Below are 15247 nucleotides of genomic sequence, written 5' to 3'. Positions count from 1 at the left end.
AAACCAAGAAGGACGAGAATGTAATTCCAGTCACTTGATTCAAAATCTTCATCTTGATTATTCGTTCTCATTTTTTAGGACCCCTCTTACTTTGTTCTTTGAAAGAACTCAAAAAGAGAGGCAGAGAGGACTCTTCATATAATATGATCAATAATTGCACAAATAAAGGAGAGCCACATGTAGCTTTCACTGCTTTACATCACTCCAATTATTCTAAATAATATGATATAACATATCTAAAAGTAGATAACAAAACAAAAAAATAAAAATAAAAACCACTTTTAAAATTTTGAAATATCGTTGGAAATAAAACAAACGAGAACAATTAGCATACAATTTGGTACGAGATGTTTCGAGCGAAAATCAAAAACAAATTTATGAGAATTTATGTTGGAAGTTGATAATGTTACAGTAGAGATATATATATATTGTCTCTTGAGTAAATAACTTGCTTGTTTCTATAGCTTGACAACAAATGCATATAACTAGCCACATGTAGTACAAGTGTAAGAACGAAAGAAAAATAACTAATATAACATAAATACATTCATTAACTCTAATACAAAGTCAACTTTAACTTATTTCCTTTGTCTTTTTCCTCCTCTTAAATGGCCTTAGAACAAGGAATCAAGTATAAAGCGAGATTAAAGTGTTGGGTTAGGGTTAATTAATTATTTTATTGTCTATTCCACCCAACAATTGACTCCTCACCCACTATTTATATTTGGGTTTCCATTGTTTTGAGAGACACCAATTTCAAAGCACTTTCAACTTTGTCTTTGTTTTTGGGTTCCATCTCAACATTTATTTCAAACATGGTTTCTACTTCTCAACCTCCTAAGGTGAAGCCTTGATCAACAATTACCATGTCCAAATGGCTATGGCTATATTTGGCCTTAATTCCTCTGTTTGTTTGTTTTTTCCCCTTAACTGTTATTATACATTCTGTTTTCATTTTAGTTAACTCTCTCATCTTCTCAGGAAACTCTTGATGTTGACCAAAAATGGAAGGGGGAAGACCCGACACGGCGAGCCAAGTGGTGGTATGCCACCTTTCATTCTGTCACCGCCATGATAGGTGCAGGCGTTCTCAGTCTTCCCTACGCTATGGCTTACTTGGGATGGTAATGTTAAAAATCACAGCTAAAACTCAAAAAGCTTACATTAACTTTAGCCTAAGATTAAACTATCATACGAGTATCTTTAAATTAAAAGTCTTTGACATGCAGAACTTTGCTGTTTAAGCTAATAAATTACGACAAATATACATAAAATTTCTCTCCTCACCTTTTCTGGTTTCTCTATGGCTTGATCAGGGGTCCAGGAACAATGGTCTTGTTTGTATCATGGTGCATGACTCTAAACACCATGTGGCAGATGATTCAGCTCCATGAATGCGTAGCGGGGACTCGTTTCGATCGATATATCGACCTCGGTCGATATGCTTTTGGCGAAAAACTTGGTCCTTGGATTGTGCTGCCACAACAACTCATCGTCCAAGTCGGTTGCGACATAGTGTATATGGTTACAGGTAAGGTTCTACATATCAACGTCGACGAACTGTCTCACTCATAAAAATATATATATATATGGTATGAAAGTATCGACATGTACTTGAAATTACAGGAGGGAAGTGCATGAAGAAGTTCATGGAGATGGCTTGTGTAAACTGCTTTGAAGTGAAACAATCCTATTGGATTCTGATATTTGGTTCAATCCATTTCTTTCTTTCTCAACTTCCAAATTTCAATTCTGTTGCTGGTGTTTCTCTTGCAGCTGCCATTATGTCTCTAAGGTAAAAAAAATAATGTTAAGCATGTTTATTATTTTAAAACTAAAAGAAGAAGAAACCTATGTCTCACTTTATTTCACAGAATATGTTCCATTAATTCAACATTTATAGATCTGAAAAAATCTTGTTTTTTTATTCTAAAGATTATTTCAAAATGTTCTTAAAGCTGTGTTTGATATCTCTGCTACCTTTATTCTTATTTCTTTCAAACTTCTGTTGTGAGTCCAAGAATTTCTCAAACATTTAAAAGCAAAAAATTTTCTGATACCTTTTGAAGTATTAAAAAGTTGAAGGAAAGAGAAGAGAAAAGACAAGTAGTATCTTTTGATAGAACAAACATTAAAGTAAAGATGATGGAGAAGAAAAAAAGGAACCAAAACTTTGCTCTATAAAATAGTATAAATGAATAAAAATTAAATAAATAAAACAATAAATCGTTTCTTTAGTTTTTTATAACATCAATTCTATACTAACAACAATAAGTTTTTAACTGCTGTTGAAGAAAAAAGATGTTCTCATGTTCTCTTCTCTCTTCTCCACTCATAAAAAGATGAATCATTACATTGTCGTTGTCCCTTAATATATGGTTAGAAAATCGATATACCTTGAATAATTACATAATACAAAAAGGTTTTTTTTCTTCTTTTCCTTTTTTGTCATGTTTCTCTTATACATTTAAGGTATAAAACTGGCAAGTATGGCAACTATACAGTGTGAACAACATAGAAGTAAGGAAGGATTAGAGAAAATTTTAATTTTTCATTAAATGAATAAATCTTATAACACAACTATTTATATGTCTAATTTTTAAACTAAAATAGCATTTCACTCAAGTCGAGCTAATAAGTTTGAGGTTAACATGATAGAGTTATTAAGTTTGTATTAGAGATGCAAAATTGTAAAAAGTAGAGTAAAATGAAAAGATTAATTTTTTTTTGGGTCAAAAATCGACAGTTAGGTAAGAAAAATGAGTGGAAAGTTGTTGACTTTGAGATAAAACGAGGAGCTAATTGCTTCCCTTTTTTCACTCAATGGCTAATAAAAGAAGACATGTGTCTAATCTTTTGAAAGAACAAATAAAGGGAAGGATGGAAAGTTCTTTCTCCAAAATAAAATAAACCAAAGCAATAAAGACAAGTTTAAAAAAAAAAAAAAAAAAAAAAAAGAAGCAAGCTTTAATTAGACATAGGGTAAACTAAAAGATTGGTTTTTCAATATATTTGACATAGACTGCAATAAATTCCAGTAGTAGATTAGATTAAAGTAACTTTGGCTAATAAAGGATGATTAAGTTATTCAATTAGGGTATATTTTTCTATTTATCATAGTAAGAAAATATCCTCCAATAAAGTCAAGCATTCTATTGTCTTTATCTTTAGATAAGTAATTTTAAGCTAAACTTTCAACTTTTATCATTAAATTTATACTCTTTTATTAAATAATGTTGCAATTTTTATTAACCATTCAATCTTAAACTCATTAATAATAATCCAAGTAATGACGATATGGATTGATTTGGTTGCAGCTACTCGACGATTGCATGGGTGGGGAGCTTGAGCCGAGGCCGAATCGAGAACGTGAGCTATGCGTACAAGGAAACCAGTGTGGAAGATTCATTGTTTAGAGTGTTCAATGCGTTAGGTCAAATCTCGTTCGCATTTGCTGGGCACGCGGTGGTCTTGGAGATTCAGGCCACCATACCGTCGACACCGGAGAAGCCGTCAAGAGTTCCTATGTGGAAAGGGGCGGTGGGGGCTTATTTCATCAACGCCATCTGCTATTTTCCGGTGGCTTTGATTGGATACTGGGCTTTTGGTCAAGATGTTGAAGACAATGTTCTTTTGAACCTCAAGAAACCTGCATGGCTCATTGCCTCTGCTAATCTTATGGTTGTTGTTCATGTAATTGGCAGCTACCAGGTTCGAAAACTTATCGTTAACACTCCCTTTCATAACCGTTCTAAACATGTTACCTAATTCTACCTTATCTTTTTAAAGTTTACTACGATGCAACGAGAATATCAATTTTTTAAAAAAAAATTATAAAACAAAGAATTTTTCAAAATAAATTTAAATTAATAAATAAATATTTTATTATTTATATTAGTAATATTTTGATGTTTATCTTTATGTTTCGAATGTCGCACAAAAATCATCTTTATATCATATCAAACCTCTTATATCATATCAAATTCATGGAAACGTAAAAATATTATATATAATTATGTGCATTAATTTTAAATTTTACCGTGTATCGAATAGGTGTATGCGATGCCTGTATTTGATATGTTGGAGAGGATGATAAGGAAGAGATTCAACTTTCGTGATGGATTTTGTCTTAGATTTATCACTCGATCGGCTTATGTTGGTGAGTTTAACTCCTACATAAAACAAACACTTGAAAGAAAAGAAGAACAAAAAACAAATTATTAAACGAGATATTTTATAAGTACAACGATAGTGGAATGGATGATTTCACACTTATCAAACAAGTTGGAGCTAAACTTTTTTAATTCGTCGGATTAAAAAATCGAAAAATTTGAAACTATATGGATGACCAAATCATTAAATTAACCAAAGTTGAATCTTAAAGTATTAATTAACTAGCCAATGTTTTTCTTTTCCAGCATTTACAATATTTATTGGTGTAACCTTTCCATTCTTCGGAGATCTGTTGGGATTCTTCGGTGGCTTCGGTTTTGCTCCCACTTCATACTTTGTAACATTTCTATCTCTTCCTCTTTTTATAGATTCAAGATTAATTCATAATTTAATTTGTTATTTGAAGCATTTTTTAGTTTAGTTATTCTATTCAATATAAATATAGATTGTGAGTTATGATAATCACTCCAAAGATGTACACTATTTTGATTTAGGTAACAAATAACGATAGAGATAACAACACTTATACAATAGAAAATAAACATAGACATAGTCCACTAGAAAAGTTGCACGACCTACTCATGGTTTAGGTCGTCTCATTGCTAACTAATTTTAATATGAAACTTCATTTTTTTTTTTTTGTTTAGGGTAATATACAATGTGTATTTTACTTTTTATAATCTTTCCTATTTTTAATTCTAAATTAATTAATTAATGGCAGCTTCCAAGTATAATGTGGCTAGTCATCAAGAAGCCAAAGAGATACAGTTGGAATTGGCTCATCAACTGGGTATGTACATACATACATACATATATATTTCTTTGTCAAAACAAAAATTCTTCATACTCATTAGAGTATTATTCATTAATTATTATTAATTAAGGATGTGGTAATTATTATTTGTTTACTTTTGCAAAGAATTAACATACAGTTACTTAATTATCACAGGCAAGTATATGTGTTGGAGTCTTCATAATGTTGGCTTCCACCGTCGGTGGCCTCCGCAATATCATAACCGATGCTTCCACTTACACTTTCTATACTTAAAAAGTATAGAAAAACTAAAAACGTTTCTTCCATCTCTAAAATTTTATAATGTACTATTTTAGTTTTCTAATTTTAAGAGTAGGTTTAAAAGACCCACGAGTAATTTATTATTATTGTCTTAGATATTGATATGAAATTAAAAATAATAATTTGATCTTTTGTTTTTCTTCCTTTTATTTTTTTCCTCTAATCTCTTTTCCTCCCTTTTTCTTCTTAATTATTATATTCAATTTGAGATATCCTGTCAACATTAAAAAAAAGGAAGAAATTATTCTTAAAGTTTAAGTACTAAACAAATATATTTTGAAATCAAAAACACCAAACACACCCTTTTTCTACATTTTTTTTTTCAATTATTGTGATTTTGTCATGTTTATGTTTTGAATTTTCCCACTATTTAACTTTCATTTGTCAGTGAGTGAAATGTTTTTCTTACTTACTCCATAGATTGAACTTGTATTTGTCTTTTTCTTTTCTATTTTTTTTTCTTAAATTATCTTATTTATGTTTGAATGATTTTGATTTTTGTCTTGTGTTTTTTGTTTGAAAAAGAAAACATTTGATGGAGGCTGTTAGAATCTAAACATATGTACTTTAATTTCAAGATCAATAATCCATAAAATAATTAATAGTAAGAAATTTCATTTAATTTTTACTTTCTTTTAATAACTATAATAAAATAAAATTATCCAAATAGTACTTTTCTCTTCTCGTAAAGAAGAATTTTACCAATAAAAAGCAAAATAATTTATTGAAGACTTTTATACTCGCTTAATTTTTTATTTTACGTTGTAACATAATATATATATATATATATATATATATATATATATATATATATATAAAATCACTTCTTGAACTAAAATTTAAAATTATTTATAATAACGAAGAAGACTTTTGTAGGCATTAGAGAAAAAGAATGAAAGAAAAACATTACTTCCATGCATTGACAATTGTAACATTGGTCAAAAGATGTTTACATAAAGTTTTTAACAAATATTTCTTTCATTATAATATAATAATAATATTGTAAAAAGGATTAATTAATGTTACAAATTCTATCAACACCAATTATTAATTTAATTCATTTCAACTAAATTATCTTTTACAAAATATTAATATTTAGTAATAATATATATTGCCCCCACCAAATTTTAAGAAAACATTTTTAATAATTGAATTACAAAACATCCCCTAATTAACCAAAGCTCATGGACGTTGTTCACACGAGATTTTCGAAGAAATTTGATTCGTGGAGTTGAACTTATGTTGATTTTGTATTTATGTTGATTTGATGCGATGTGTTTCGATCTCTAGAATTTGATCATCTGATTCTCTCTCGTCTGGATGCTTACGCTTGATTTGAGGAAGCGAAGCACTTGAAGTTGGAGTCTTGGAAGAAAGCTTGTATCTTCGAAGAAACTTCAATCTTCGAGTTCTTGAAGTTGAAGACTTGGAAGAAAGCTTGGATCTTCAAAGGAGCTTCAATCTTTGAAGGTGTTCTTGAAGTTGGAGACTTGAAAGAAAGCTTGGATCTTCAAAGGAGCTTCAATCTTCGAAGGTGTTCTTAAAGTTGAAGATTTGGAAGAAAGCTTGTATCTTCAAAGGAGCTTCAATCTTTGAGGGTATTCTTGAAGTTGGAGTCTTGGAAGAAAGTTTGTATCTTCAAAGAAGCTTCAATCTTTGAGGGTGTTCTTGAAGTTGGAGTCTTGGAAGAAAGTTTGTATCTTCAAAGAACTTTGATCTTTGACTTCAGGAGTTGAGGAGACTTTTATCTCTTGGGAGAATCCTCTCTAGACCTGTCAAAAATTTCCAACCCCTACAAATAGAGAGAACTCCTCTATTTATAGAGTTCCCTGGTGGGCTTTTATGGACTTGAGCTTGTTCTGGGTCCATGGACCATACCCATGGGCTTAATCAAATGGATTTGGGTCATATTTTATTTTAGGCTAAATTAAGCTTATTTTTTTGACTCAATTGAATTTTAGCCTAACTAAATAATATTTAATAATTAATTTGACCCAATTGTCATAATAAAGACACGTGACATCATTAGAATTGTCTAATTTGTCTTTAAATTTAATTTGGGACACATGTCAATTTTTAGTTAATCTCAAATATAATTATTTTAGTAAATGATGTGGCAATTTGTGATTGGTTCCAAAAATTCTTATACAACAGACGTATTTATTCATTCATTTCATATTTTTTTTTCATGTCTTTAACGTAGAATTCACTAAGTTTTAAAAGATTATTTATATATAAAAGTAAAACTACAAAACATTAATTAAATAAAATATGTGATATATTTCTACAGTACTATACAAAATTTTCAACAGTACTAGAAAACTTTATAAGTGGTTAACTGTAATGTCATGGTGTTATTGTTTATCTAATGATTTTAGTAATTGGTGTTTGATAAGTGGACATGTAATCAATTAATTAGAATATTTTACAAGTGGATTACTTAGTGCTAAATTAGACCATGATAAAGAGATAATGCATATTTTTACTTTAATTATTGATACTTGATTATGGTGATGAACTGCATGACGTTATTCCATACAAATTACTCACTTGAACCTAGACAACTTCCCATCCATATAACTCTATAAAGACAAAATAAGAATTAGTTTTTTTTAGGCTTACAAAATAAGAATTTGTTTAAAGTCTATAGTTGATCTTTTAATAATAGAGTTCGATAGAATTTGTAATTTTTTTTTAAATATATTACAATGTATGCTTATACGTTGAATCCAATGGTTATATTTGTAATTTGACTTTTATTAATGAAAAAAAATTATGTTTTGTACCACATATAAATAAAAATATAGTAAGATAATGATAATCATTATATAAATACTCTTATATGAAAATAAAAGAAAAATGATGGTTTTCTTTTAATTATTACATCACATTTAATACCTTAATAACTAAATTAAGGCACTTATAATTTTTAAAAAATCCATTTTTATTACTATTGTTGATAAATAAAAAATAAAGTAAACTACAATTTAATTTCCTTTAATTTTATTATTATTTTTTGTCAACGAATGGCCTAAAGGCCCATGTTTATGGGCTGTAGTGCCGAAGAAGTTTGAAGGCCCATTTTACTTTTAACTATCAAAACGTCGTCTTTCTTGAAATCTCCATTCCGTCTTTCCTCCTTCGTCCCAGTAAAAACCAATCACTCCACTTCGCTTGTCCGAGCGAAATTTTAAATCTTTAGAAAAATCAGACAAATTATTTTCCATCGGAGCTGATTTTCCGTTCCAGATAGAAAGGAGAAGAAGTCATGGAGATTGCGATTTGTGGGAAATTAGCTGTCTCACCCAATCATGTCTTCAACCCCAAACCAGGTACTACTGCTATTTTTCTTCAATAATCGTTAAATCATCATGGGTTTTGCTGATTTTGATCCGCCATTATTGATTCCTCGAGAAAGCCCATATACATCATCTTTCTCATCTATTTCATTTTCCGATTCGGTTTGACTTTAATTCTGTGCTGTAAACTTTAAGCTCGACTAAAGTTGACGTCGGAATAAGTTTTGTAGCCTTTACCAAGATATTTGATGATCCCAATTGATCTCTGAAGTTGTTATGCCTGTGCCCTTCTACCATGCTTATCTGTTTCTATTGGGCGAATTGGAATATTTTGATAGCGGGGACAAAACGTGCAATATTTTATGTGGAAAAAGAATTTTCTGTGTATGGGGATATATTGAATGGATTATATCCCATTTTTCTAGAGTCTTCTGTTACGTGGCGTCTTCCTTATGCTAGATTTATAGAAGAATCGATCTCTTTTTTTTGGGTCCTAGTGTGGTCTATAAGCTTCCTAGCATATAATATCCCACTTCAATTTCTCATCTTGTAGCTATTCTATAGTTTTTCCCCATTGTACTTTTCTTTATATGCTTTGCTTTGGCGGAATTCCAAATTCTCTTTTGCATACGGCTTAGTTGTCAATCACGTTGGAAGCTCCATTGTTTCTGCCTACCAATGGATTAATCTACTTTCTATTCTTTTGAAGATTGAGATTACTTTTTCTTACTTTATTGATTCCTTTGCTTTATATTTTTATCATTAGATTCTTCCTTCCCATTTTGCGACTTTATCTTATTTTTCAAAGCGCAGCACTATGATTGGATTGGCAATGGATAATATTAGCTTCTTATAAAAGTTTAATTTCAGGGGACAGAAGCTCTATGTGTAAAGGGTTATGCTTTAACTTTGGTGCGTCGGTTGTTAAATCAGCAGCAACAGCAGGAAGAGGAGGAGGGTTGTTGGAGAGACCTGTTATTGAGAAAGCAACTCCTGGAAGGGAATCAGAGTTTGATATGAGGTATTAAACATTAGACCGTACGGTAATGTCTTGAAAAGTCTACTACTATATACTGAACTAGAAAAGGGGAGAAAGAAAGAATAAAGTATACCAGTTAAAGACATTAAAGAGATGGACAGAGTCTGATGTAGGGTCATCCGAAAATCAACGGTTAGATAGTGTTCACTGATCTTTACAATTTGAATTCTAAGTCAGGACTATTGCTCTTACTCAATGCATCTCTTTATTTTTCATTTGTTTGCTTTTTGCAAATAACTTTACATGTATTGTATAAATCACTTTGTTTTGCCATTGCAATACTTCGGATGATTTTTGAGACAATGTCACCTATGCCATGTTGACCTTTGCGTGGGAAAACCGAAACCAAAGCATCTTCATTTATAGGAAAATACAGCATTCATTTTGGAGTTGGTCTTTGTTCTTGTAGCTTAACCAACTGGCAATCTGTCATCAACTGAAACTTAATACATTGACGTTTGCTTTCTGAATATTCAGAAGGATGAGCATTAAAAAATTGCAGTGTTTAGTAAAGAGGAAGAAAGGAGTGGCCATGAGCCTTAATTGCCACCGATGAAATCACTTACTTTTTGTTTTTTGTTTATACAAATGAAACCAATTAGCTAAGTTCTTGCAACTTAGACAGACTTCTGGTTATTAGCAGATGTTGAAGTTAACTTTGAATGTTTCATTGTACAACTTCATTCTTTGTGAACGCTCTGACTTAATTGTTCTCTGTTGAATAGTTCTTTCTCATAGAACAAAACAACAGATATGGAACTAATCAATCCCTATCAACGAAATTGTTCAGGAGATCAAGGAAAATGACACCACCTTATCGTGTCATTTTGCATAACGACGACTTCAATAAACGAGAATACGTAGTTCAAGTACTCATGAAAGTCATCCCGGGAATGACGCTTGACAATGCAGTTAACATCATGCAAGAAGCTCACTACAATGGCTTGTCACTGGTAATCATCTGTGCTCAGGCTGATGCTGAAGAACACTGCATGCAACTTAGAGGCAACGGGCTGTTAAGTTCAATTGAACCTGCTAGTGGTGGATGCTGTTAAGACCTTTCTTCATTGGAATATACATTCATGTGTTCAAGCTTGTCTTCATAACTGAAAGGATGAAGATGGGTTGGCATTAAAAAAGAGAGGAAAGAAATGAAGAAGGAAGAAGAAAGGAAACTGGTATGTAAGTAGAGTATTGGAACTCCTTTGATATTTTGTTTGTTTTGAGAGTAGAAAAACTTTGCTTTGTCTTCCTTCTTTGATTATTTTAATTGTGTTTCTTTTAACATAAAAAGGTACGTGCGGGAGAATTGTATAGGAAAACCTTCCCCAAAGGTTGATGATAAATATAACATAGAAATTTGCAAATGTTTTGTTCGTGTGATCTCAATATGCTGCATCCTACTCTTTGTAACTTGACATAAAATCAAATATATATTTATGCTCGGTAAACACAATACTTCATTGCAAGTGAACATAATCGAGTAGTAATCGATAGATATGAAAGTGAACTTTGTTTAGACAAGTCAAATGTTAGCCTATAGTTTCATGTTTCTTTATTACAACAATAGTGAAGATAGGTGATCGAACATTCGATGAGAAGGTAAATGATCATTGAGCTAAACTCATTTTTGCGGTTACGTTCTTTAAAGAATGTTTATTTTTAGATCACTAATTATAAAATGCACTTTTTAATTTTAAATTCTAAATTTTAAAATATGTCAAGCACACTTTTATTTTATTTTTGGTTCAAAATATCTCAAACATATCAAGTCTAAAAGAAATACTTTACCTAAGGACAAAAAAGAAAAATGAAAGAACATCTATAAAATGTTATATATAAGATTTGTAGTTTCAATTTAGTCCATATAATTTAATTTTTGAGTTTCACAAATAGTTGTTACTGTTGCACTTATCGTGCTAGGTTAAGGATAAACTAAATATAGTTTAAGTTTGATCCAAGGTGAGACTATAATTACGAAATTGAAAATAAGTCTTGAGGAACGAAATAAATAGACATGAAAGATAAAAGGCAAAGTTGGGCAGTATAATGAAATAAGTAGATAGAGACACTTTTAACAAAATGATAGCTTAGCTCAAACACTTTAAAAACATTGGAATTAATAAAGAAGTGGGCTATTGAATTGAATTCATTCTCATTCAAACAAACAACATTATTCTTAAAGTGCACACTGTTTACTGATTTCAACAGTGAATTATTTAAGTCCCACCTTTTGACACACAAATGTTCCCTCCCTATACCCCACTTTCCTCTCTTTCAAAACATCACAACTTTACCCCACCACTCAATTAAATCATCCCAACTTTACTTAACTATATACAATTTTTCTTATTTTTCAATATATACATATATAGATAGATAAATAATGTAATGTACGAAAATGATTAAGTATAGTTTAGATTACACCTAATTTATATATATCTGTTCTTTATATTGGTTATATGACAAAATTTTATTGGATAATTCTTTGAGAACACCTCCGTTTTTTTCTATAATATAATCTACCCTTCTTTTATAAACATGTCCAAACTATTTTAGAAATCATTCAATGAAATGTTGGATGTAAACTAAAATTTGGATTAGTGTATACTAACTTAAGACAAACGTTACCACATTGTTCTATTCCAATATTCTTTTTTGGACATGAAGATTATCGTAACAATGTTTTATCTACATCTACATGCAGAGGGAACTAGTTTATTATTAGAAAGTAATATTACGTCATAGAGTAAGAGGTGTTTCTTGGTTCACAAGTCCTATGGCCCAAATCGTGAATAACAAAGGTAAATAGGAATATAACTAAGGTTTCAAGATGTTCCCCCAAAGCCCCTCCAAAACACATCACCCTTGGACCTCGATTTACAAACCAAACTTGATAACAAATTCAAAACATTCAAAACAATAGCTTTTTAAACTTTGAAACGCTTAGAAAATATTAGGAGATTGATACTACAACATTCAAAGATATATAGGTATTTCTTGAACAAAGCTTGAGGGCATCTTTGTAATTTAGCCAAATTAAAAGCCATAAATACCATTCTAATTGTCACAATATATATACACACATATATATTAAAGTATGAAACTATATTATATAGTATAATAAAATAAAATCCCTAAACTTAACATAATTTAGGGGTCATGTCCCACCCGTGCATTAGCTTCATTCATTCAAAGCATCTTCTTCTTTCTTTCTATCCCTTCAAAATCCTTTCATCTTCTTTCTTTCTCTTCAAAGTTCGAACGCCCTTGTCGTGAAGTGAAACTAAATGACACTCACCGCTTCTCTTCTTCTCTCTTAAATACTTCACCTCCTCTCTTTTCTCTTCTCCACCATTCCTACCCTTTTCTTTATCCTCCCTTTCAATGGCCATCATTTCTCTCTTCCTTCTCTCTCTTCTCTTCTCCTCTTTCTCCGCCTTCCTCTGCCGGACCTTACCTCCGACCCCCAGAACCTCCGTGCTCGATGTGGCTGCTTCCATTCAGAGAACTCAACAGATCTTTGCCATGGAGCCGAAATCTTCAACCCCAGATGAAATTACAGTCTCTGATTCATCTTCCTTGTCTCTACAGTTGAATTCCAGGATTTCTGTTATGAAAACTTCGCACAGTGACTACAAATCCCTCACATTATCCAGACTGAAGCGCGACTCTGCTCGAGTCAAATCCTTGACTGCTAGGATAGATCTAGCCATTCGAGGAATTACGGGAACAGATCTTGAACCTCTCGGGAATGGTGATGGTGGTGGTTCGCAATTTGGGGCTGAGGATTTCGAGAGTCCGATTGTGTCAGGGGCGAGTCAGGGGAGTGGTGAGTATTTCTCCCGAGTTGGAATCGGTAGGCCGCCGAGTCCGGTTTACATGGTGCTTGATACTGGCAGTGATGTAAGTTGGGTACAATGTGCTCCTTGTGCTGAATGTTACGAGCAAACCGATCCAATTTTTGAACCGACTTCCTCTGCTTCTTTCACATCTTTGTCTTGTGAAACAGAGCAATGCAAATCGCTCGATGTTTCAGAGTGCCGGAATGGTACTTGTCTCTACGAAGTCTCTTACGGCGATGGCTCTTACACCGTTGGCGATTTCGTTACTGAAACCGTTACTCTCGGCTCGACTTCTCTCAGAAACATTGCCATTGGCTGCGGCCATAACAATGAGGGTTTGTTCATCGGCGCTGCCGGATTGCTCGGACTTGGCGGCGGCTCGCTCTCGTTTCCTTCGCAGCTCAATGCCTCGTCTTTCTCGTACTGTCTTGTGGACCGTGACTCTGATTCCACCTCAACTCTCGATTTCAACTCACCGATTTCTCCCGATGCTGTAACCGCGCCGCTTCACCGGAACCCTAATTTAGACACGTTTTTTTACCTTGGATTGACGGGGATGAGCGTCGGAGGCACTGTTCTTCCTATTCCCGAGACTTCGTTCCAAATGAGCGAAGACGGTAACGGCGGGATCATCGTCGACTCCGGCACCGCCGTGACGCGGTTGCAGACTACCGTTTATAACGTTCTTCGCGACTCGTTCGTCAAGAGCACGCACGATTTGCAGTCCGCACGTGGCGTGGCGTTGTTCGATACATGTTACGACTTGTCGTCGAAGTCGAGTGTTGAAGTTCCGACGGTGTCGTTTCATTTCGCCAACGGGAATGAGTTACCGTTGCCGGCTAAAAATTACCTCATACCGGTTGACTCCGAAGGAACGTTTTGTTTCGCTTTTGCCCCTACCGATTCCACGCTGTCAATCCTCGGGAACGCTCAGCAGCAAGGGACACGTGTCGGTTTCGACCTTTCTAATTCGCTCGTTGGGTTCTCACCCAACAAATGCTAATTAATCATTATATAGTTTTTTTTTTTTTTTTTTTAATAATAGAAGTCTCGTCGTCTTAACTCTTAACCATTTTCTTAATCCCTTATTTAATTAAGCTAATTGCTGAATTTTCAAGTGGCTTTTCTTTTGTACTATAGAATGATGAAATGGACCACTGGTTAACGGTAACTGCCAATTGTCGTAAATTCTGACATGGCATGGGGGTATTACTGGAAATAGGTTGGGATTGGCGTTGATATAACCGTTAGGATTTACGGGGCTCAATTAATGAGAGGTTTCTTTTTTTTTCTTTTTTTCTTTTCTATTTTTTTGGGAGTAAAATCTATTGGAATTGGGAAAAAAAAAAAGGTAAACGGTCAACTGCAAGTAGCCGGTTAGTCGTACGTTGAACATTGGATGCTGAGAGGCGTTGATTGGTCTGTCGTTAAGGGTTCCAATTTCCATTTTTGTCTTTCTCTAACCCTTTCATTCTCAGATATTTCTTTTTAGTTTTTTTTAAATTTAATATGTTTAATTAAAAAATATATATGTAAACCGCAAAACTATTAAAAATATTAAAAAATTTCATATTCTATTAGTCACCGTTGGTAATTGAGACTATATCTCTCTTTTTCCTATCCGACAAAATCATAATGATTTGAAAATTATAAGTTTTAATACTTTTTTTAGGATGTGAATTAATCAAATAGTACAAAATTTTGTTTTTGTTGTTATAAGCATTTAATGTAATATATATATATATATATATATATATTTTTTTTTATATTTATGAGCGTTCGAACAAGCTAATCTTCGTCTCGACTAAATTTATAG

General features: G+C 32.4%; 3 protein-coding genes across 4 annotated transcripts; all 3 read left to right on the top strand.

Moving 5' to 3' along the window:
- The first annotated feature begins 749 nt into the window (after positions 1–749).
- On the top strand, positions 750–5397 carry LOC103489259 (lysine histidine transporter-like 6). Its single transcript, XM_008448342.3, has 9 exons — positions 750–842; positions 982–1124; positions 1317–1531; positions 1627–1795; positions 3318–3711; positions 4054–4159; positions 4419–4510; positions 4895–4963; positions 5123–5397. The coding sequence occupies exons 1-9, from the start codon at positions 816–818 to the stop codon at positions 5219–5221; spliced, it is 1314 nt and encodes a 437-aa protein (XP_008446564.1). The 5' UTR covers positions 750–815; the 3' UTR covers positions 5222–5397.
- A 2976-nt stretch (positions 5398–8373) lies between these two features.
- Positions 8374–10953, top strand: LOC103489260 (ATP-dependent Clp protease adapter protein CLPS1, chloroplastic-like). 2 transcript variants are annotated; one of them, XM_008448343.3, is made up of 3 exons: positions 8374–8580; positions 9418–9568; positions 10377–10953. In XM_008448343.3, the coding sequence occupies exons 1-3, from the start codon at positions 8517–8519 to the stop codon at positions 10639–10641; spliced, it is 480 nt and encodes a 159-aa protein (XP_008446565.1). In that variant the 5' UTR covers positions 8374–8516; the 3' UTR covers positions 10642–10953. The 2 variants fall into 2 exon arrangements, with proteins under 2 accessions (XP_008446565.1, XP_008446566.1); XM_008448344.3 differs by having other exon boundaries at positions 8390–8580; positions 9407–9568.
- Positions 10954–12722: 1769 nt separating this feature from the next.
- LOC103489261 (protein ASPARTIC PROTEASE IN GUARD CELL 1) lies at positions 12723–14500 on the top strand. The gene has a single exon (XM_008448345.2). The coding sequence runs from the start codon at positions 12974–12976 to the stop codon at positions 14432–14434; it is 1461 nt and encodes a 486-aa protein (XP_008446567.2). The 5' UTR covers positions 12723–12973; the 3' UTR covers positions 14435–14500.
- Positions 14501–15247: the final 747 nt, after the last annotated feature.

This window comes from Cucumis melo, chromosome 10, assembly GCF_025177605.1.
Source record: "Cucumis melo cultivar AY chromosome 10, USDA_Cmelo_AY_1.0, whole genome shotgun sequence".
NCBI lineage: Eukaryota > Viridiplantae > Streptophyta > Magnoliopsida > Cucurbitales > Cucurbitaceae > Cucumis > Cucumis melo.
The sequence above is the reverse complement of the archived record's forward strand: the minus strand, read 5'-3'. Positions and strand labels throughout refer to the sequence as shown.

Coding starts and splice junctions, on each gene's coding strand:
- LOC103489259 (XM_008448342.3), top strand. CDS start 816: ATGGTTTCTACTTCTCAACCTCCTAAG. Junction 1,125..1,316: donor GCTATGGCTTACTTGGGATG/GTAATGTTAAAA, acceptor TGGCTTGATCAG/GGGTCCAGGAACAATGGTCT. Junction 1,796..3,317: donor GCTGCCATTATGTCTCTAAG/GTAAAAAAAATA, acceptor ATTTGGTTGCAG/CTACTCGACGATTGCATGGG.
- LOC103489261 (XM_008448345.2), top strand. CDS start 12,974: ATGGCCATCATTTCTCTCTTCCTTCTCTCTCTTCTCTTCTCCTCTTTC.
- LOC103489260 (XM_008448343.3), top strand. CDS start 8,517: ATGGAGATTGCGATTTGTGGGAAATTAGCTGTCTCACCCAATCATGTC. Junction 8,581..9,417: donor TGTCTTCAACCCCAAACCAG/GTACTACTGCTA, acceptor GTTTAATTTCAG/GGGACAGAAGCTCTATGTGT. Junction 9,569..10,376: donor GAATCAGAGTTTGATATGAG/GTATTAAACATT, acceptor GAAATTGTTCAG/GAGATCAAGGAAAATGACAC.